General features: G+C 37.2%; 1 protein-coding gene and 1 long non-coding RNA gene across 4 annotated transcripts in view; one reads left to right on the top strand and one right to left on the bottom strand.

The window, feature by feature from the left end:
• LOC141521117 (uncharacterized) overlaps positions 1 to 21,084 on the top strand; it is an 86,013-nt gene that overhangs the window by 59,928 nt on the left and 5,001 nt on the right. Inside the window, exon 4 of one of the 2 annotated variants that reach the window (XR_012477849.1) lies at positions 10,343 to 10,781. The exons of the other annotated variant lie outside the window; for it this stretch is intronic. This is a non-coding gene — a long non-coding RNA (uncharacterized LOC141521117). Of the gene's footprint in view, positions 1 to 10,342; positions 10,782 to 21,084 lie in introns of those variants that run through there. 2 annotated transcript variants of the gene reach the window in all.
• ALDH18A1 (aldehyde dehydrogenase 18 family member A1) overlaps positions 19,037 to 21,084 on the bottom strand; it is a 69,783-nt gene continuing 67,735 nt past the window's right edge. For both annotated transcript variants that reach the window (XM_074233323.1, XM_074233324.1), the window contains exon 18: positions 19,037 to 20,075. In XM_074233323.1, the coding sequence (XP_074089424.1) occupies positions 19,894 to 20,075 (182 nt within the window). In that variant the 3' untranslated portion in view covers positions 19,037 to 19,893. The remainder of the gene's footprint in view (positions 20,076 to 21,084) is intronic.

Below are 21,084 nucleotides of genomic sequence, written 5' to 3'. Positions count from 1 at the left end.
TACATTGGGACAGTTTTCTCTGATAATTTCCTAAAAGATATTTTCCAGGCTCTTTTTTTATCTAGGTTTCCTAGCAGTTCAATAATTCATAAATCACTCTATTTTCCAGGTCATTTGTTTTTCCTAAAAGGTACTTAATATTATCTTCATTTTTTTTTTTTTTTTAGTTTTTGCAAGGCAGTGGGGTTAAGTGGCTTGCCCAAGGCCACACAGCTAGGTAATTATTAAGGGTCTGAGACTGGATTTGAACCCAGGTACTCCTGACTCCAGGGTCGGTGCTCTATCCACTATGCCACCTAGCCACCCCAATCAACTCCTTTAAAAGTAAAAAATAATCAACTGGAAAAAGAATATAACTCTTCAAAAAATAAAATTAACCAACTCGAAAAGGAATGCAACTCAGCAAAAAAGTAAAGTTAACCAACTGGAAAAGGAAACACAAAAGCTAACTTTTCAAATAAAACCCAAAAAATTAGAATTGTATAAATAGAAACAAATGAATCTATGAGAAACAAGATTCCATCAAACAAAATCAAAAGGCTGAAAAAAATTGAAGATAATGGGGCAGCTAGGTGGCGCAGTGGATAGAGCACCAGCCCTGGAGTCAGGAGTACCTGGGTTTAAATCCAGTCTCAGACCCTTAATAATTACCTAGCTGTGTGGCCTTGGGCAAGCCACTTAACCCCGTTTGCCTTGCAAAAACCTAAAAAAAAAAAAACCTAAAAAGGAGTTGATTTCTTCGATCGATTTTTCATACTTTTCTGTATGACTCTCATTTCTTTTTTCCATTTTTCTTCTTCCTCTCTTCGTTGGTTTTAAAATTCTTTTTTAAGCTCTTCTACGAGGTTTTGGACTTGAGTCCAATTTGTAGATTCCTTTGAGACTTCCCAAGTAGGTAATTTGTCACTGCTTTCTTCTTCTAAGATGGCATTTTTATCATTTCTATTAGTATAGTAGCTTCTTTTTAGTTTTTTTTTCTACTAGGCAATGGGGTTAAGTGGCTTGCCCAAGGCCACACAACTAGGTAATTATTAAGTGTCTGAGCCTGGATTTGAACCCAGGTACTCCTGACTCTAGGGCCGGTGCTATATCCACTGCACCTCCTAGTTGCCCCAGTATAGTAGTTTTCTATAGTTAGTGTTCTTTTAGGTTTTTTGCTTATTTTGATTGTTGAGCTCTGTTCTTGAGGTAAAGGAAGTATAGTTCCAAGCTTTTTGTGCTGTGGCTGGGGTCTGATCCCTGGGTTGTCACTGTCCAAGATGTTGCCTATGCATCCCAGGTGTTGCCTATGCAGAGATTTATTTCTTCCTTTATTGTCCAGGTTCTGCCTATGCAGTTGTTTGTTCTCAACCCAGTTCTGTCTTCTTTCCCAGAGTTCCCAGGGTTTAGACTTCATCTGGGTTTGGGGCCCTCCCTGCTGGCTTGCTATCTAGCTTCCAGGACCTGTTCTACTCTCTGGCTGCTGGGACCTGAGTGGCACTAGAAGCCAACCACTGGTTTTTCCATTCTCTTGCTTCCCTGACCTTTACTTCCCCTTCCCCTTCCCAACCCCCTGCCCCAAAGAGACAGACCTTCACTGAAGATCCTCCACAATGTCTACAACTGAAAACTTGTTTCAATCTTTTTATTCTTTATTTTTAGTGGAATCTGTAGCTTGCATGTCTGTGCAGAGGCTTCTTTTAACATTGCGCAAGGAGCTTGCTAGCTTCTCACTGCCATCTTGACTACAATTCAGAAGTTATCCCTAATCTTCTTTTGTTTAGTCTATGTAATAAAAGAAATCATTTGGATCTTTCTTACATATCTACAGCCCCCCAGCCCCCACTCATGTCTCAATGTTGGGTCTTTACCATAACCCACTGGATCCCAGGCTAGCCATTGTAGGTACATATCTATTTTCATTAAGTCATCAAACTAAACAGGAAACAGAAAAAGAGTGTTAATTGGATTTCATAATAGCAATTAAGTTGTAATATCATCTACCAGCTGACTATTTCACACTGGACTGTCGCTCTGCCACAATGCATCCCTTCTTCCATTGGTGAGTTCCTTCAAAGGTCTTCCATTTTGGGGAGGCTAACTGTGCCTCTTTTCCCACCATCTCCCTTTCAGTTTCTGACTCTCCATTCGTAGCCACCAGAATCGTGATTACCTTCTCTCTCTACTCTACCCCACCAGTGTACAGCTGCTTTTTAATGAGTTGTCTTCCCCCATTAGAATGTAATCTCCTGGAGGGTAGAGTGTAGAGTCTCCTGTAGAGACTCTTTGTATCCTCAGTCTTTAGCACAGCATCTGCTTGTTGCCCTTTGGCCTGTGTCGATGCCTGACTCTGCCTCCAAGTTCACCATGAACAACTTACTCCCACCTTCTATCTGGCACACTGTCTTCTGGGCCACCCACTTTCAGTTTTCATCTCAACCACCTTCAGTATCTGTGCCTGACTAATTGCAAAACAGCAATCCATGAGTTTGTGTCAGAGTCCCTACAATCAGTCCCTGGACTCTGCTCATCCAAATGCATGCTTCCTACAAGATACAGATCAACAAACAGTACCATGCCCAAGAGGCATGGGGGCACCAATGCCAGCAATAAAAACCAATCTCCTGACTCTTCTTGCAGCTCTCAACCTTCATTCTCTGAGCTCCCAGAGTATTTAATAAATATTTCCACAAACTTTTTTTTTACATGAATATCATAAGATTCAGCTCAAATTCCATATCCAGCAGGTCTTCACTGTTCTATCAGTTTCTAGTGCCTTCCATATAAAATACCCTTCCATCTCCAATTTGTACACATCTAGTTATTTGTACATGGTCTCCCCCATTAGAACTTGAACTCCTGGTATCCTCCCCTCCCCAGCCCTTAGAACAGGGTCTGGCATGCTTACCAAAAACAATGGTTAACAGCAAACTAGATTGATTGTTATGAACAGAGTTGTAATCAAACACAGTGTTGAATGGTGTTATGAACAGAATTGTAAACAAACAGAACTTTCTTTTTTTAAATTTTATTTATTTAAGGCAATGGGTTTAAGTGACTTGCCCAAGGTCATACAGCTAGGTAATTGTTAAATGTCTGAGGCTGGATTTGAACTCAGGTCCTCCTGACTCCAGGGTTAGTGCTCTATACACTGCACCACCCAGCTGCCCCAAGACCTTCCAACAAAGTTAATGCACATTGAATGTAGACAGAATTATTATTGTGTCACACAGCAATTATGCATGATTGGGAACCTGGTCAAAGAAATAAATGTAATTATTGTTACTTGGCATAAACTGGACCAGACTTTTTGCAAGAATGGAGGGTAGTGGGATGAGAAAAATAAGCAAAAGCAGAGAGAGGCTTAAGGTTTCCTGAAGGTCTGTGAATCTCTAAGACAGGAGGATTCATGCATTACACCCCACCCCCTATTCTTTGGCAGAAGATTGCTTTCCCCCACCCACATCCACCCCACCAAGGGTTGGATGCTGGAACACTCTAGTCATGAATCAGCTTGATTCATATAAGGTAACACCCAGCCCCTCTGCTATAAAATTCTTCTCTTGCTGCAACTTTCCCTCAGAGCTTGGGGGTGGTATCTTGAGGGGTTAGGTTGTCTCTTTTCTAACACTCTCCTATAAGTTGTATTCAACAACAGTAATGATTGTCTCAGTTCTATTTTAACTACCATTATCAGTAAGGGATATTTACTTTGAAAAAAATTTAGCAACAACAGAAGTACAAATATTTTCTCCCAAACAACTTGGGAGGATATTAACTCCTATGCTTCTTGGGTCTCTGAGGAGAAAAGTTACACATGGCAGTTTCTATAGAGCATCGGGTGTTCACATGTGTGTGTTCACATGCAATATAATTGTCAGATAACTCCTTATCTTGGATATCATTGAGTTGTATCCCAAAGGTCAAAAATTGTTCTTTGAGGTATTGCTACAGAATGAACTGAAAAATCCTTCATAGGTGGGACAGCTGGGTGGTATAGTAGATAGAGCACTGGCCCTGGAGTCAGGAAAGAACCTGAGTTCAAATCTTGTCTCAGACACTTAATAATTACCAAACTGTGTGACCTTGGGCAAGTCATTTAACCCCATTGCCTTAAGTAAATTAAAAAAAATTTTTTAAATCCTTCATGGATTTAAAACTGTTTTGAAAACATGCTTTCAAAATTCATAAGCTCTTAGGCAACAGTTCTTCTACCTAAAAGAAAAGGATAAATGTTGAAGTAAAGAAAAAAGTCCACTTTCACTGGGCTATGTCAGCCTTGGAGAGACAGTCCAACATTGGATGCCATCAATGAAAGAGTCAAAAACCAAGAAAAAAAGAATAATTAAGAGAGAACAGTTGAAGAGAAAGGTCTAGTCTCTGGTCTTCAAGAAACTTTTGAAAGCATTCTCCCTACTTCTAGCAAGGCAGTCATTCAAAAAAAGTCTCCCAATCATATGGCTAATAGGCCAGAACTAGAATGTCTCTGAGGCATCAAAGTCTCTTCAAGGCATCTCCAAGGCATGTTCATCACACATTGTCACAACTCCTCTTTGGAAGAGGTCTACCTGTGGAAGAAGTTCACATGGAAAGTAACATCAGAGGCATTCTAAGTGTGTCGTAGTTATCCATTCTAGGAGTAAGAAGAAGAATTGATCTCAATGCTATAGTCTCAAGAAAAGGGGAAGAGGGGACGAGAAGCAGTAACTCTCAACTCCAGACCAATGTTTGTCTTGGTAGGGAACTGGGGACTCTAGATTCTTATTTCGAATGCCAACTATCTGCTCTCTAAGAGCTGAAAGGAACTTTGAACATCATCTAATTTAATCCCCCATTTCACTGAGGAGAAAACTGAGATCCAAACATGAGGGTCACACTGAAGTCTTCTGCTCTACCCAATTCTGATGCCTTTAACTGGTGACTAGCTCTTTCATTCTCTTATCTGATCTGCTCTATCCACCCTCCCCCATCCCCAGTAAATCCCTTAGAATTAATCACACCCTCTTTCACCCTTTGTGTCTCCCTCCACAATAGAACACAGGACCTGACATAGTAGAGTCATAGCAGCTGATATCAGCTGAAAATTACCCAGTGGTTCAGCAACAATCAATGTCAACTGTTCCAGGGTTTCCCAGTTTTTAGAGAGGGTCTTTTGATTTTATCATCCTACCCTCTTCTGAATCCCTCCTACCTCTTTATTCCTTCATCCTCTCAAGAGTCCAGGGCCCTCATATGTTGCACTTCCCATTATTTCTATCATTAATAACATTAACTATAGTTAATATTTTTACAGGCTTTTAGAATAGCAAAGACCAGAACAAACATCATTTCATTTGATCCTCTTAGTCATGTGAGGTAAATGCTTTTTATTATCACCCCCATTTTCAGATGAGGAAATTGAGGCTCAGAGAGATTATGATTTCCCCATGATCATATTACTGGCAGATGTTGGAGGTAGAATTCAAATGTATGTACCTTCTGAACCCAAATATAGTCTCTTTCCATTAAAACATAAAAAGAAAATTCTTCTCCTAAGCAGTTATTCTCTCTGTTTTGTAAAGATGAATTGCTGACTCTAAGGACTTTGTATTTGGACAATTATAAGAAAATCCTTTAACCAGAAAAAATATTTATCTAATTATGAAATTTCTGACTTCCCATGTCTCCAATGAATGAAACTTTAGTTTTACTGACCCCCCCAAATTATAACTGGGCAAACTGCCGAGTTATAAGGTTGTTTGTCCTAGGGTACAAAAGTAAGGATATTGAAAAGTAGCCAAGGTAAAGGAGAAGCTGAACAAGCCTTGTAGAGGTAGGTCAGACTGGGGGGGTTAGGGAGGTGGAGGGAAGAGCAGGGAGAAGGGGCCCTTTATTATCTAAATTCTCCTCCATGGGTTTATAACAAAATAAAAAAGAAAGTCAGTTGCTCTCTTATTATTTGATATATTGGAAGCTTCAGCTCTTTCCAAAGAAATAGATGAATAAAAAGAAACGAATTCAGTAGGAGACAACCAATCTTCTCATCATTATCAAAGTAAAACTGAGCTCACTCCAAGTTTTAGGGAGTAAAAAATGAAGGCTAACTCTCTGATAGGATTGAAATGAAAACATCAAATGTTTTAACCTACAATGATGTTTGCAAAATCCACAGGCCTCATACTGGTGTTCTCCCCCACCCCACCCCTTTTTTTCACTTGGTTTTCCAAAAAGAGACAGAAACACTGGCACTTGATTAAACTGTAATGAGTCCCATTCTGGCTTTTAAAGGAAAGTAGAAATAAGATTGTTATAAAATCTTACTTAAAGGGATACCTTTAGCTTCCCTCTGTGGGCTCACAAAAGCATCATTCTCCATATGCTGCCCACAACCCAAACTCAGCATATCCAAATACAGAACTTAGCATCTTTCCTATAAGACCTACAGCTCTTCCTCCAAATATCTCTATTTCTTCTTGTATTATTGTCCTTTTGGCATCATCTGTAACTCTTCCCTCTCCTTCAATCGACAGATTTGATCAGTTGCCAAGTCTTAAGTGTTCTACCCCCCCAAAACATCTTTCTAATTGACACTGTAACTCTACTCATAGAAGTCACTACCCAAGTTCAGGCCCTTAGTTGTCCTCACCTAGACTAATAAGCCTCTTGATTGGTATTCTGGCTTCTAGTTTTTTCTATTGTATATCCATCCTTCCCATTCTTGACAACTAATTGTGTCCAACTCTGTGATCCCATTTCGGCTTTTCTTGGCAAAGGTATTAGCTAATTCCTTCTCCAGTTCATTTTATCTATATATTTATTAATTTTTTTTTTTTTTTTGCAAGGCAATAGGGTTAAGTGATTTGCCCAGGGTCACACAGCTAAGTAATTATTAAGTGTCTGAGGCCGAATTTGAACTCAGGTACTCCTGACTCCAGGGCTGGTGCTCTATCTACTGCGCCACCTAGCTGCCCCCTCTAGTGCAGTTCTTTTTTTTTTTAGGGCTTTTTTTTAGGTTGGTTTTTTTTTGCAAGGCAAATGGGGTTAAGTGGCTTGCCCAAGGCCACACAGCTAGGTAATTATTAAGTGTCTGAGACCAGATTTGAAACCAGGTACTCCTGACTCCAAGGCCGGTGCTTTATCCTCTACACCACCTAGTCGCCCCATCTAGTGCAGTTCTTGATACAACGTTGGCCCCTGTTAAATACAAGATAACAAAAGAATCTTTCAAGCCTCCTCAAATTACTCCTCACCCACTCCTGCCGATTCATATAGGAGTGACTGATAGGATACAGTTAAGAGAGATCTGGAATGTATCTGTATCCCTTCCTGCCTAATTCTAAGTTTTGAAAGACTTGGTTTGGTTCAGTCTACTCAAAACTTGGGTTCAAAAGTCCCAAATCTTGACTTACTCAAAAGACCACATGGCTTTGCTATCAATTTCATAATATCATCAAATAGTTGAAGTAGTGTAGTAGTGTAAATGGGTAACTTAAAACAGAAAACAGACACAAAGCAGGAAAAGATACTGGTAGTAATTATTCTCGATATATATGACTTAAACTAAACCACCCAGTCTACTCCTCAGTAAAATTTCTGCACGTGGAAAGTTAGAAGTCCGGTGTTGTCTCAGCCCCTCAGCCCTTGCTACAGGAAACAGGATATGTTAGTTTTACATCTTGCCCCTTGGATGACCACTGAAGGTCATTTTGATGAGTGCATCACTAATCTATCCACTGGGTGACAGGATGAGATCAGTTATCTTCCACTGCTGTTTCAGTTGTGTCAGGCTTGAGGTCCAGACTATGACTTCGAGTGAAGCAACAAACCAAACATCAATGGGAGTGACGAAACCCTCCAGTTACATCAGTGCCCAACATCAGATCTCAGCTAGAGGAGAGGGGAAATCATCTCTTTTCTAAGTGAAATATTCCTAGTTTCTTCTATTGATCTTTCTATGGCAAACTCGTAGTGCTTAATACAATCAAATGAGGACATAGTAGGTGTTTTTTGTTGTTCAGTCATATTTGACTCTTCATGACCTTATTTGGAATCTTTTGGCGAAGATACTGGAGTGGTTTGCCATTTCCTTTTCCAGTTCATTTCGTTGAGGAACTAAAGCAAACAGGGTGAAGTGATTTGTCCACTTGACTTTAATAAGTGTCTGAGGCTAGATGTGAACTCAGGAACATGAGTTTCTCTGACTCTGGGACTGGCACTCTATCCACTATACCACTTTGCCTGCCTCTAGCAGGCGTTTAATAAATGTTTATTGATTGTCTCATTGATCTTTCTCCAGTGGATCACTGTCCTAAAATGTGGCACTCAGAACTAAACAAAATATTCCAGCAGGTGTGGTTTAAATAGGTGCAAAATACAACGGGATTATTAACTCTCTGGGTTTGGACACGGCCTATCTGAATGCTTTCTACGATTAACGTTTTTTGCTCCCATTTAAATTTACTCATTGAATTTGCAGTCTTAATGTCCCCCTTCACAAATCATTTTCAGACGAGTTGCTCTCAAGTCATTTTCTCCTCCACTTCTGCCCTTGTAATTTTTAAATTGATTTTTTGAATCCAAGATTAAAACTTTACATTTAAAATCAACATAGCTGCAGTTTTTTGCTCTGATGAATTTAGATTTACAAAACACATGCCCAGAAGATCGAGGAAGTTATATAGCCAAGGATGGCTTTATAATTCCTATGCTAAGATCCAAAATGAGCTAAGGCAACCACCACCACACACACACACACACACACACACACACACACACACACACACACACACACAAAGACATCGAAAGACAACATTAAAAAAAAGGTTTTTTTATAACTATTTTCAGAAAGAAGTAACATTGGGAATTGATTGGCTTATTTCTTGGGGAACATGACTATTTTGCTGGAGCTGTGGGTGGGATGAAAGGGAATGTATTTTGGAAAGTTATCATAATGAAAGTTATCCACTATATGACGTGTGATGCACTTCATGGTCTAGGAATGGTGCCTTGCTACATGAAGTTATGATATTCAAAATCCCAGTACTGTTAGGAATTCTGTTTGAAATCTGGACTACCCTGAAAGGAGTCAGATTTTTGAAACAAGTTCCAGAGAGCCTTCTTTCTTTGGCATGTCCAGGTACAATCAAAGCAATGACAATCCTAATCCTGGCTTGTAGTTCCTGTCTATTTAAAGAGTACATTAAAATCCAAACTAGAAATTCTGAGGGCTTCCATTATTAAATACCTAATCATCAAAATATTTAAAAGATAATCATAAGCTCTTTTTACTTTTATTTGAGAGGGCCAAAGAACTGGACTTTAATATTTAAAAATTTTTTTGGACATTAAGTCCCACATTTTTCCAAAACTAGTTGGCATATTGTTTTAAGCAACTAATATTGACATAGAAAATTGAAGGAAAATGAGGTTACCTGTCAAAAGATTTGAATTTATCATGTCAGTCCTGGAGAGTCTGGTATTTCCTCCTAGGCTCAGTTCTGTAATTCACACAACAACAACCAAGTGAATAAAAGTTAATTTTGGTTTCAGAAGTCCAATGGATCACTGAAAGTTGGATGAGTACAAATTTGAGGCAAAATTATGCTTTTTCTATGAAAAGAGAACTGTAGAATTTAAAAACTGGAAGGAATCTTAGATATTATCTGAACCCACCCCCTCATTCAGCACATGAGGAAACTGAAACCCAGAGTTTCCAATGACCTGCCAGGAGTGATGTGGTCATTCAGTGGGTGAGCTGGGACCAGACTCAAACGTCCTCATTGCTAGTAGTATTCTTTGCTTTTCACTAAACTGCAAGACCAGGATTTCTTTCTGATCCCTTTCAGGTCTCTGTTAGTGTAACTAAATCAATCATAGACTCTAAAATAGCACCCATACACTTGGTGAAAGAAAAGCTGTTACTCTTTGTTCCCTGACAAATGAATGGAAAGGTCAGATGTATCCCCAGGGAGTAGTATAAGAATTGTTTTTATTACTATCCATGATTTCATCATGTAGGGAATTCCAGCTATCACTCTTTCCACCTATGCAGATTTGCAACTCAGTGATAGATAGTTTTCTAGATTTGAGGCACTATGGTTTCAACACATTATTAACTTGATCAGAGGAACTTGGTTTTCTTGACCCTAAGGCTGGCCCTCTATTCACTTGGACCACATCGCTTCTCATAATAGAAATAGGAGAAAAGTTCTTTAAAATTGGGATTTCTTAATTTTTGTGTGTGTCATGGACCCCTTCAGTAGTCTGGTAAAGCCTATGGATTCTTTCTCAGAATAATGTTTTTAAATGCATAAAGTAAAAACAAAAAACAAAAAACAAATATTAGTGAAAATAGAGATAAGATTTTTTTTCCTTCCCATTCAAGTTCACAGATCCTTGAAATCTGTCCGTGGACCTCAGGTTAAGAACTCAACTCCTATTTTACAACATGCAGTGATGATCAACCTTGATGGACTTCTCACTCCATCAGTGCAATGATCAGGGACAAATTTAGGGGATCTGTGATGAAGAATATCATCTGTATCCAGAGAAAGAATTGTGAAGCTTATACAAAGACCAAAGATTATTATCTTCAATTTTTATAAAAAGTTGTTTTATGCACTACATAATTTTTCTATCTCTAATATTTTCTTTCTTTTTTATGGATTTTTTTTCTCTCAACACACTCAATTGTGATATAAGCATATCATGGAAACAAAAGTAAAGAGTATCAGACTAGCTTCTATTGTGGAAGGAGGGAGGGATGGGAGGAAGAGGGGAAAAATTGTAAAATTCAAAAGCTTTCAAAAAAAAAGATTGGTAGAAACTACTGTTGTATATGATTGAAAAACAAATAAAATATTCATATTAAAGAAGGAACTCCTGTTTTAGAATATCCACACTCTAACTGGGACTTGTCAGGAATGGGTGCTATCGATCCAGTACTATGGCAAACTTGTTCTAAGTCACTAAACTCTGATTTTTATCACTCCAAAAGCACTGTTTAAATGTCTACCGAATGACAGGCACTGTACTATGAATCAATCCCTGCCTTCAGAAAGATTACATTCTACTGGAGAAGAAACTATTTCAACAGGTAAGTGTAAACAACAGGAGTGGGGAGATACTAGGAGCTATGAAATTCAGGAGGAGCTTCATGTAGGAGATGATGGTTCAGGTGAGTCTTAAAGGAAATAGAAGAGAAAATATAGAGATGCGTGGTGGACTGCCCTGCTGGATGAGGAACAGCAAAAAGATCAGTTAGCCAGACTAGTCTCCTTTATTGCGCACTCTCAAAAGGTCAGGATCAGTCAGAAGGTACGGAAGAGAGGCGATGTTCAAGAGAGAACTATAAAAATTACCTTTAAGTAAAGCAATCCAGATTATAACTAGGATTCCTTTCAGTTTTAAGATTCTAGAGTTTTCTTTTCATTAAAAAAAAGCCTAATTACCTGGAATGTGCTTGTTCAACCTTCTATCAAACAGCTAAGGGACAATTAATTCAACTGTTACCCAAATTGTTTGCAAAAATAAGTAAAGAAAAGCTTTTACAAAACTTCTTCTGTGATATAAATATGATAGTTAAACCAGTAAGAGCTAGAGAAGAGAAACAAATCTAAAGATTGATAAGTCTAAGGAATATCAACACAAAAATAAAATAGTAGTGGAGGCTACAACATATTTAAAAGATCATATACCATGAATGGTTTGTGTTTGTGCCAAGAATGCAAGGTTAAATAAATATTAGGATAATTATAAAAATAATAGATCATTTTGATAACAAAACAATAAAATGTATGATTACATCAACAAATGAAGAAAAGGACTATTAAAAATATTATACTTTTAATTTGAAAATGTTTAAAAGTACAGAAAAATAGATGCTTAAAATCATAAATAATAACTACTTAAAACCATGAGCTAATTTTATCTCTAATGGAGAAACTCTAGAGGTCTTTCAAATCAGCTTAGGAAGAAAAAGTATGCTGATTGTCACTGTTATTATTTGGTATAGTCCTACAAATGATACTAATAATAAGACATAAATTATAAAAATAAAATGAGGGGATTATCAAAGACAAAGAGGAAAAAACATTTTTGCAGATGAGATTCTGGTTTACTTAGGGAAGTCTAAGGACACAAAATAAAATAAAATTATAACTTAAAAAAAGTAGCAAAATATAAAATAAATCTACAAAAATCATTAGTCATTCTTTATTTTACTAAAACAAAAAGATTAATCAAAAAAATGGAAAAAGAAATTCTATTCAACAACAGAATATATAAGATATTAAGGAGTAGCCTACCAAAAAACCCCAAAGAGGAATTATATGAATACAATTGCAAAATATATTTTATATAATATAATAAGCATAATAGAAAATTAACATAATAAATTGATAATTTGCAAGATCCAGTAATATACTAATCAAGCAATCAAAGGATTACTTACAGAGCTAGAAATGACAACAAAATTTATTTGGAAAAACAATTTAACTGGAAAAACAATCTCAAAGGAAATAATGAAAAGAAAGTGAAAATGAAGGGGATTTAGCAGTACCAGATATAAAAGGGCAGAGCATAAACAAATTAAGAGAATGAAGGAAAGAGATTTTTTTTCAACTATAAATGGAGAAAAATTTCTTGACCAAATAAAGAATAAAGAGGTTCATAAGAGATAATGGACAATTCTGATTATAATTAAGTGAAATAGAATGGCTTCTGAATAGACAAAGCCAATAGTAGAAAGGAAGAAAAATAATTTTTATAAGTTAACTGAATAAAATATTTTCAGCATGTTTCCCTCATAAAGGTCTTAAGACCATGATAGAGCAAACCAATTTAAATATAAAAGAAAAGCTATTTCCCAGTCTATAAATGGGTCAAAGGCTATGAATAGACAGTTCTCAATGAAAGAAATCTAAGTTATCATCAATCATAAGTAAAAAATATACTCTAATTCATTTCTTTTTTTTTTTTTTAGGTTTTTGCAAGGCAAATAGGGTTAAGTGGCTTGCCCAAGGCCACACAGCTAGGTAATTATTAAGTGTCTGATATCGGATTTGAACCCAGGTACTCCTGACTCCAGGGCCGGTGCTTTATCCACTAGGCCACCTAGCCGCCCCTCTAATTCATTTCTAACAAGAGAAATGAAAATTAAAACAGCTCTGAAGTTCCATGTCACCCCCATCAGATTGGCAAAGATGATTTAAAAAGAAAAGGAAAATGATAATTGTTGAAAATGCTGTGCCTGGATAGTGCACTAATACAGTATTGATAGAAATATGGAGTGTCTGACTATATTGGAAACCATTTGGAAATAACCTCCAAGAATCATTAAACTGCTTAACCTTTGATTCATTAACACAACTACTAGACTTATACTTCAGACAGATCAAGGAAACAGGAAAGGAAAATTAAATAATCAATAAGTTTTCTAAATGTGTCAGACACTGATCTAAAAATACTTGCAGTAACACATATTGTAGTTAAGAACAAGAAACCAAGTTGGTGCCCATCAATTGGGTAATGACTGGACAAATTATTTCATAGAAATGAGATGAAATATTATGAACTGTGATCAAATAAGACTATTTGTAAAAATGCTTATCATAGTATCTGACACATAGTGGGCACTACATATATGCTAGCTATACTTAAATTATGAAAGGGATGAAATCAGAGAAACCTGAGAGGTCCAGTATGAACTGAAACAGAGTGAAGTGAGCAGAACCAGAACAATGTCTGTGTGTGTGTGTGTGTGTGTGTGTGTGTGTGTATGACTACACTATAAAGCAAAACAACTTCAAAAGAATTGAGAATTCTAATGACCAATCACAAATTCAAATAGATCATGCTTCCACTTTTTGACAAAGACATTTCCAAGGTGATCAAAGTGTGGCTGTTTGACTTGCTTATTCCTACTTATTATAAGAGAAGGAGGGGGAACAAAGGGAAGGGGTGAGAAGCTTTTATTAAGCATTTACTAAGGGCAGCTAGGTGGAGCAGTGGATGAAGCACCGGCCCTGGAGTCAGGAGTACCTGGGTTCAAATCTGGCCTCAGACACTTAATATAATAATTACCTAGCTGTGTGGCCTTGGGCAAGCCACTTAACCCCATTTGCCTTGCAAAAAAACCTTAAAAAAAAAAAAGCATTTACTATATGACAGCCATTGTGTTAAATGCTTTACTGTTGGGAGCCAGGGTCTCTAAGCTGTTTGACACAGTCGCGGCAAGAAGACTCAAGGCAGTCACACTGCCTGATGGACAACATTTCCTTCTTCAAAATATATATATATATATATATATATGTATATATATATATATATGTATATATATATACATATATATATATATATATATATATATATGGATTCCATGTATACCCATATTTATATAGTGGAATAACTATAAAGGAAGGATTTCAGAGAAATTCCTTGAATAAAATAGATTGTGAACTCTGTCCAAATTTAACAGGACTGCCTCTCCCTGAGACATACAAAAGGCTTCAACATTATGAAATCTTTGGAAGATACAGCACTGGGAGTTCCAAGGAGATGTCAGAATATATACAGGGAAACCAGATACAAGATGGGTCAGATAGAATTCCAGGGAAATTAACAGTTTTGCCCCCCTTATCATACACAGGAATATATGATAAAGATGGTGAGAGAATAGTTAGTACAGGTAACCAATATGTGAACTCTAACAGCCTTAGTTTATTGGGAAAGAATAAAAAGTCATAAAAACTGTAGCGTCTACCAACAAGGGCTGAAAGGAAAATTGGTTATTGAAGGAGTCAACGGACAGGTGGACAAACATAACTACGCTCACTATAGGTTGTCAAGGGAGCATATCGAAAAACATTACATATGTGGTACAAAAACATAGAAGCATTCCATTAAACAAATTATATCAAAGATTATTATAAGGAAAGTTCTGTTTAATTAATAACTTTACTATGCAGCAACAAACTAGGCAACAGGCAGGTTGAGGTCATCACGGCCTGAGCAGGGACAAGAAAATTAACTACATGATTGATAATCACACTTGTAACCACTACATGGTCAAACTTGTAACCATATGAACTATATGATTAATGATGAAAATTGTATACTTTTGTAACCAAGGAAATGATTTTAGTTTGCTTGTTTCATATGATTTTGAGACTATAAAAATGAATCTAAGCAGCTGACAGTCAGTCAACCTGCTCCTGCCTATACCCACTTGTTGACTCAACTCATTTTGCCTACTCTATCCCTCCTGTCAGGTTCCAAGGACCCCACGGAGGCTGGACCCCCGTACTTTACATATCTCCTTTGATCCTCATAACAATCCTGGAAAGCAGAAATTTAGAAAAATAAACCAACAGCAGAGTTTTGGAGTTATCATGTTAAATTTATTATAAATCTTCTAAAATTATTTATGATTATAGGATTATATTTTCATATACATCTTATTTTTGAATTTGGAAAACTTGGAAATGATCATGTTAATTGGTGTTTGCAAAGTTTATGATCACAAAAAAAGAAAATTTGAAAATAAAATTACATTTTTTTAAAAGGAAATGAGGTTATCTATTAACATTTTCTTGATGAGCCTAGATTGAATTATAGTGACCATTGCTTCCCTCTGCAAATGTTCCCAAGTCACTCCTTTTAATAATGTGTTCTAGGAATTTGCCAGAAGTAGGATTCACCTTGACTTATTGTTTGCAGATAACACCCACTTCCCTTTCTGAAAATCAGGATACTTGCTCTTTTCCAGGTCAGTGGCCCCTCTTCTTTCTCTAAGACCTTTTTAAAGATCAAAAGTAGCACAGCAGTAGTATTTGCTATTTCTTTAAAAGCCCTTTTTACTTCCCTTGGGTTGGGTAACTAATACAGTGAGGGCAGTGCAGTGCCTTCTTAGCATTTCCTTACTTATCTTTAATTTCCAGTCCTTGCTACCCAGTTTTGTTATAGTTTTTCCAGTCTATAAATCATTCCTCTGACTGTAATTCATTCTTGCAGTTGTCTACTCTTTATAATGGTTTGGTAATTATTATTATTAAGTGTCTGAGATCAGATTGGAACTCAGGTTCTTCTGACTCCAGGGCCGGTGCTCCATCCACTGTGCCACCTAACTGCCCGTTGTCCACTCTTACCAACCTATAGCATCCATCAATAACTTGATCTTTTTGCAAAAAGAGCTTGTTAAAATATATTTTAGTGACTATAGCACTTGCAATTAGTTTCACATCCTTCTAGACCTTAAGACCTTAACATTCTTAGAGCACTCTGCTACATTTTTGCATTCATTGTCAACGATTTTTAATTTTATACTAGTTTTTATCCACTGGTTCCTTTGAAAATTTGTTGAGAGTTCTTCTCTACCACAAGCTCCATATTGGAATGCCTACTTGTCCCTTAAAGCTTTCCTAATTTCTATGCCAGCTATCTGTTGATTAAAATCAGATCCAGAATGGTGGTTCTGCATGTGGCTTTCTCTACCTCTTGAACGGTGAAATTCTCATTTTAGTAATCTACACATTCACTGGTTGGTCTGCTTTTGGCTTAAAAAGAACTCTAGCAGATTCTGAAGTTAAAGTTCCTCATCACCTCAAAAGCGTGTTTCCTTATCAACATTATGAAAGTGATGTGGCATACTCCAGTGTTCTGTTTATTGTCCCCTTTGATCCTTACCCAGATACTCTTCACCATTTCTCCAGTCATTATACTTTCATGAATAGTCTATGCCATTCCACTCCTTTTCATCTCTGATTCTTTTTGAATAAAATAGATTCTTCCACAGCCATATTCCAGTGAAATTCCAAGTCAAGTATGCATTTGGGTAGTAAGAATTCAATTCACTCTTATTACTGACACATTGTTAATTTGCATAGCCATTGGTTATTGTGTGTTCTTTTAGAAACTTTTCCATAAGTAGAACTCTTGTTTTTCTTCCATTGTTGTACTTTTTATGAAAATAATATCAAATGCAAATCGATTCCAATTGGCTAAAAATGTATTGTATTTTTGTTTATTTTATTAAATAATATCCAATTACATAGGACTGTGCTGGACACCTTTTGTCCATGGCTTCAGACTTGGTAGATCTACTCAGGCCATTTCTCCCTCCTCCCTTTTTCAATTTCATTCCCTCTTGATTACATTTGCTAAACTCAGGGCAAACCTGTTTTAACTAGCCCAATTTGCAAGGAGCATGCCACTCTCCCTCTTCCTAGCCAGGAGACCATCAGTTATAAGCCATGGTACAGAAACCAGCTATAATTACGGAAGCCAGTTTAATCAACCTCATCTTAGCTTAACTATTCACTTCCTGATGTGACTCCAAAGTCTCCAATGGATTGTAGTACTAAAAATCTCTACAATTGTTCTCTTCTTCCTTCTTTTTCTTTAATTGCCTGGGACTTTGTATTGCTTAGTAGAACTTTCTCCTGGGCTGTAACATGACCCTTTGTGAAGCATCAGAAGTGAATAATGCTCATCAGATTTCTCTTTCACATTCTAGATATGTGCCCTGAAAACAACACTAATTTACATTTATAAAGTGCTTTCCTCACAAGGCTGTGATGTGATGTTATCCAACATGAGGAATGTAGGATGTTGGTCTTCACAGGGTGTGGAGGGGGGTCCCCCTTTGAAATCCATTACAAAGGGGAAATAATCCCAGTCAATTGCAAAACTGGGAGAGTTCTCCTAATCCAATTCCAGAAATAACAAACTAGATTAGAATAACCTAGTCTTGACCTTCTCCTTTGCACGTGCTCAAAGAGATCTATCTGTTCTTGCTCATTAGGCTAATGAGCAGGGTGGGGAAACATAGGAACCAATCAGCCTGTGGATGGCATGAAGGGGCAGGAACAAAGTCTTTCAAAGTGCATAAAAGAGCTTGGATGTTGGGATTTTCCTGCCCCTCTCTCCAAACATGAGAGGTGTGCCATTTTGTTAAGATATCTTAATAAAAACCATTTTAATCACTCTGGATTAAGTAGTCTTGAGCCATTTATAACATCCAAGTATCATCATATCCATTTTACATATTTGGAAACTGAGGCTATGAGGAATTAAGCAACTCGCTCATGGCCACAAAGCTAAAATGTCGAAAGACAAATCTTGAATCCAAATCATACTAACTCCAGGATGGCTTTCTACCACTAGGGTACATTTGTCCAGACAAGAAACATCTGCCTTAGTAGGGCTACTTGCAGAAAAACTAATAGTACATTCTACAAGTCATTTCAAAGTTTTTGCTTTACATACTTGTGATATTCATAGCTCTTTGTCTTCTCTTAAGCCACATTCTCATTACTTTTAGTCCAGACAAGAACCATCTGCTTTATTTAGTAGGGGTAGTTGAAGAAAAACAAACAGTATATTCTACAAGTCATTTCAAAGTTCTTTCCAATCTTGTGACATTCACAATTCTTTGTCTTCTATAAAGAAGCTCTTTTTAACCCTTGTGGCCAGAGTTTGCCAATTTTTCATTGTTTTATTTGCTAAATTAAATTTGACTTCTTAGCACCTAATAAATAACACTGATGAATAGAGCTGTTAATTAGAGTCATTCACTTATCTCAACATCTCATCCATTCAACATTTAACAACTTAATATTATGAGGCTCTATACTTGGTGCTATGGTGTCCATAAAGATTAGAAAATAGGCTCTGTTAATGGCATAACATTTCAAAAACAGTATTCTTGTGATTTTTCTTGTTGGACTAGTTTATTTTTTATTTTTTTAGGTTTTTGCAAGGCAAATGGGGTTAAGTGGCTTGCCTAAGGCCACACAGCTAGGTAATTATTAAGGGTCTGATACTAGATTTGAACCCAGGGCCAGTGCTTTATCCACTGCACCACCTAGCCACCCCAGGACTAGTTTATTTCAAATGAAAATATGGTCCCTTATGAATACTGTGCCTGCATGAGTAACACCCAAGTATTCAGTGTGTTTTCAAGTTGGGTGAAAAAAAAAAAAGGTGAGAAGAATCTAAAGCAGAGACCTCTTAAGCCAAGCACAAGAAGGCAGTGGGTGAATGAAAACAAAAAGAAGAGTAATGACCAGGCAAGGAAGAAAATTTTCATCACATAGATCTTTTGGTAAGAACTTTATTTTTGAAAAAAGGAAAAAATTTAATTTAAAGTATTAAAATATTCCTTTAGTTATTTCTTTTGGGGAGGCACAGAAAGTGGGAGGGATAATAAACAATTCATATAAAATTCTTTAACACAGGTGGTGCAAAAACTGCCTCTCTCCTTGGATACCTACTCCTAAAGATTACAACTTATAGTTTCTCTACTAGAGTTAACAAAATAAATGAATTGTAATGAAAGCAGAACTTCTTGGTCAAAGGCATATAAGCAAAACATTCATTTGACAAATAAATAGAAAATGTAAATTTTCACTGATTCAGTAATTCAGTCAATTTTTATCTGATCTTTCTAATGAAATGCTGAAGAGAAATAAGTCTTTAAAGAGTACCAAATCTTACCTCTTTCTAATAGAATCATGATACTATCTGGAATGAAATTTAAAAAAAAGTCTATCAGAAACAAGAAGGTATAGTAACGAAAAAAAAATGTCAAAGGAGTCTTTACCTCACTGAGGTGATAAAATGGTAAAAGGAGGAACCCAACTGACAATTTTCTTCTCTAACCATCTCCAGCACCAATTTGCATTATTTAAAGGAAATTAATTTGGGGAGAAGGTACTATCTATGGAAACTATGCTTTCTAACTGGCAAACTGAAGTATGTGGCTATATCTCAGCTCCTATTACCAGGCCAAAATAGCCCCCAAAGCTTCCAGGTATATCTCAAAAGAGAAAAAAAAAAAAAAATCACCCAGGAATTGGAGACTAAGTCCAGTCTCAACGCTGGCGTTTTACTAGTGAAATGATCTTGGAAGTATCTCCTAAGTCTTCCTGCATGCTCTCAGTTGATGTTTCTGTGAGGGACAGGAAGATTTTCATGAAGATATTTTAAAGTTCCATTCTCTGAGAAGTCAGATACAACATGGTCCTGTCCTCTAAGTAGCCACTTAGTGGTGAGTAATCCTTCAAGTCCCACTGGTCCCCGGGCATGGATTCGAGAAGTGCTGATTCCTACTTCTGCTCCTGGAAAAAAAAAAATACCATTTAATGAATGAGTCTTCTTGACTTTCATGCTCTAATCAGATCTGTCTATCCACTGTCTCTCAAGAACAGGTCCTTATCCATTCCTGTCTTTTTACTTTGGCAAAAATTGTTCCCCACTAAACAAATTCTTCCTAACCATCCGTTCAGGAAAGTCTCACTCAACCCTGGCTTGTTCATCACAGTCTCTGACCATTCCAGCTCCAACTCTTATTAAGAGCCTCCTGTGTATACAGCCATTTTTTTTGGCAGCCCTGCCTTCACTGACCTTACAGAATGGTAGGGAGACAAGGTAAGCACATGAAGAATGACAACACATACTGAGCCATGCTAAAGATGTGTCTGAGGGATGGGAGCTTTGTGAAGATGGGACTTTAGAGGATGTGCAGGAATTCAACAGATGGAAAAAGGAAGGAGGAAGCCCTTCCAGGCTTAGGGAACAGTCTGAGCAAAGGGAGAGGTGAAGAGTGTGGGACACATAGGGAGAGTGGTGGGCTGCAACTTTAGCTAAGGCAAAGTGAAACATATGAGAAAGGCAGGGCTGTGCCCAAATGGGAAAGGTCTTGAATGCCAAGCTAAAGAGCTTTGTCTTTATTTGGCATCAGGAAACATAAGGAGGGTCACAGAGTTTGAGCAGAAGAGTCACAAGACTAAAACCATGTAGAAAAGACACAATCTAGACAGTAGTTTGAGGAATGGACCAGAGGGAGCACAAAGATAGGAAGCTATGTTAAGAGATAACTTCAAAGATCCACATAGGGAGCAGGGAGGGTCCATTCAATGTTTTAGAGATAAAAGGACTTGGTAACTGGTAAGAAGAAAGGGACAGATATGAAATGGTCAAAGGTAACCTCAAGATTACACGAATGGGTGAACAGCAGTGCCACACCAGAGACAGGAGAGTCAGAAGGATGAGCAAATTTATAGGAAACGATGCTGAGATCAATTTGAGATGTATACTTTGCAATAGCAGTGGGACACGTAGGTTAGA

The sequence above is a fragment of the Macrotis lagotis genome, chromosome 4 (assembly GCF_037893015.1).
Source record: "Macrotis lagotis isolate mMagLag1 chromosome 4, bilby.v1.9.chrom.fasta, whole genome shotgun sequence".
Classification (NCBI taxonomy): domain Eukaryota; kingdom Metazoa; phylum Chordata; class Mammalia; order Peramelemorphia; family Peramelidae; genus Macrotis; species Macrotis lagotis.
This window is presented reverse-complemented; position numbering and strand designations above follow the sequence as displayed.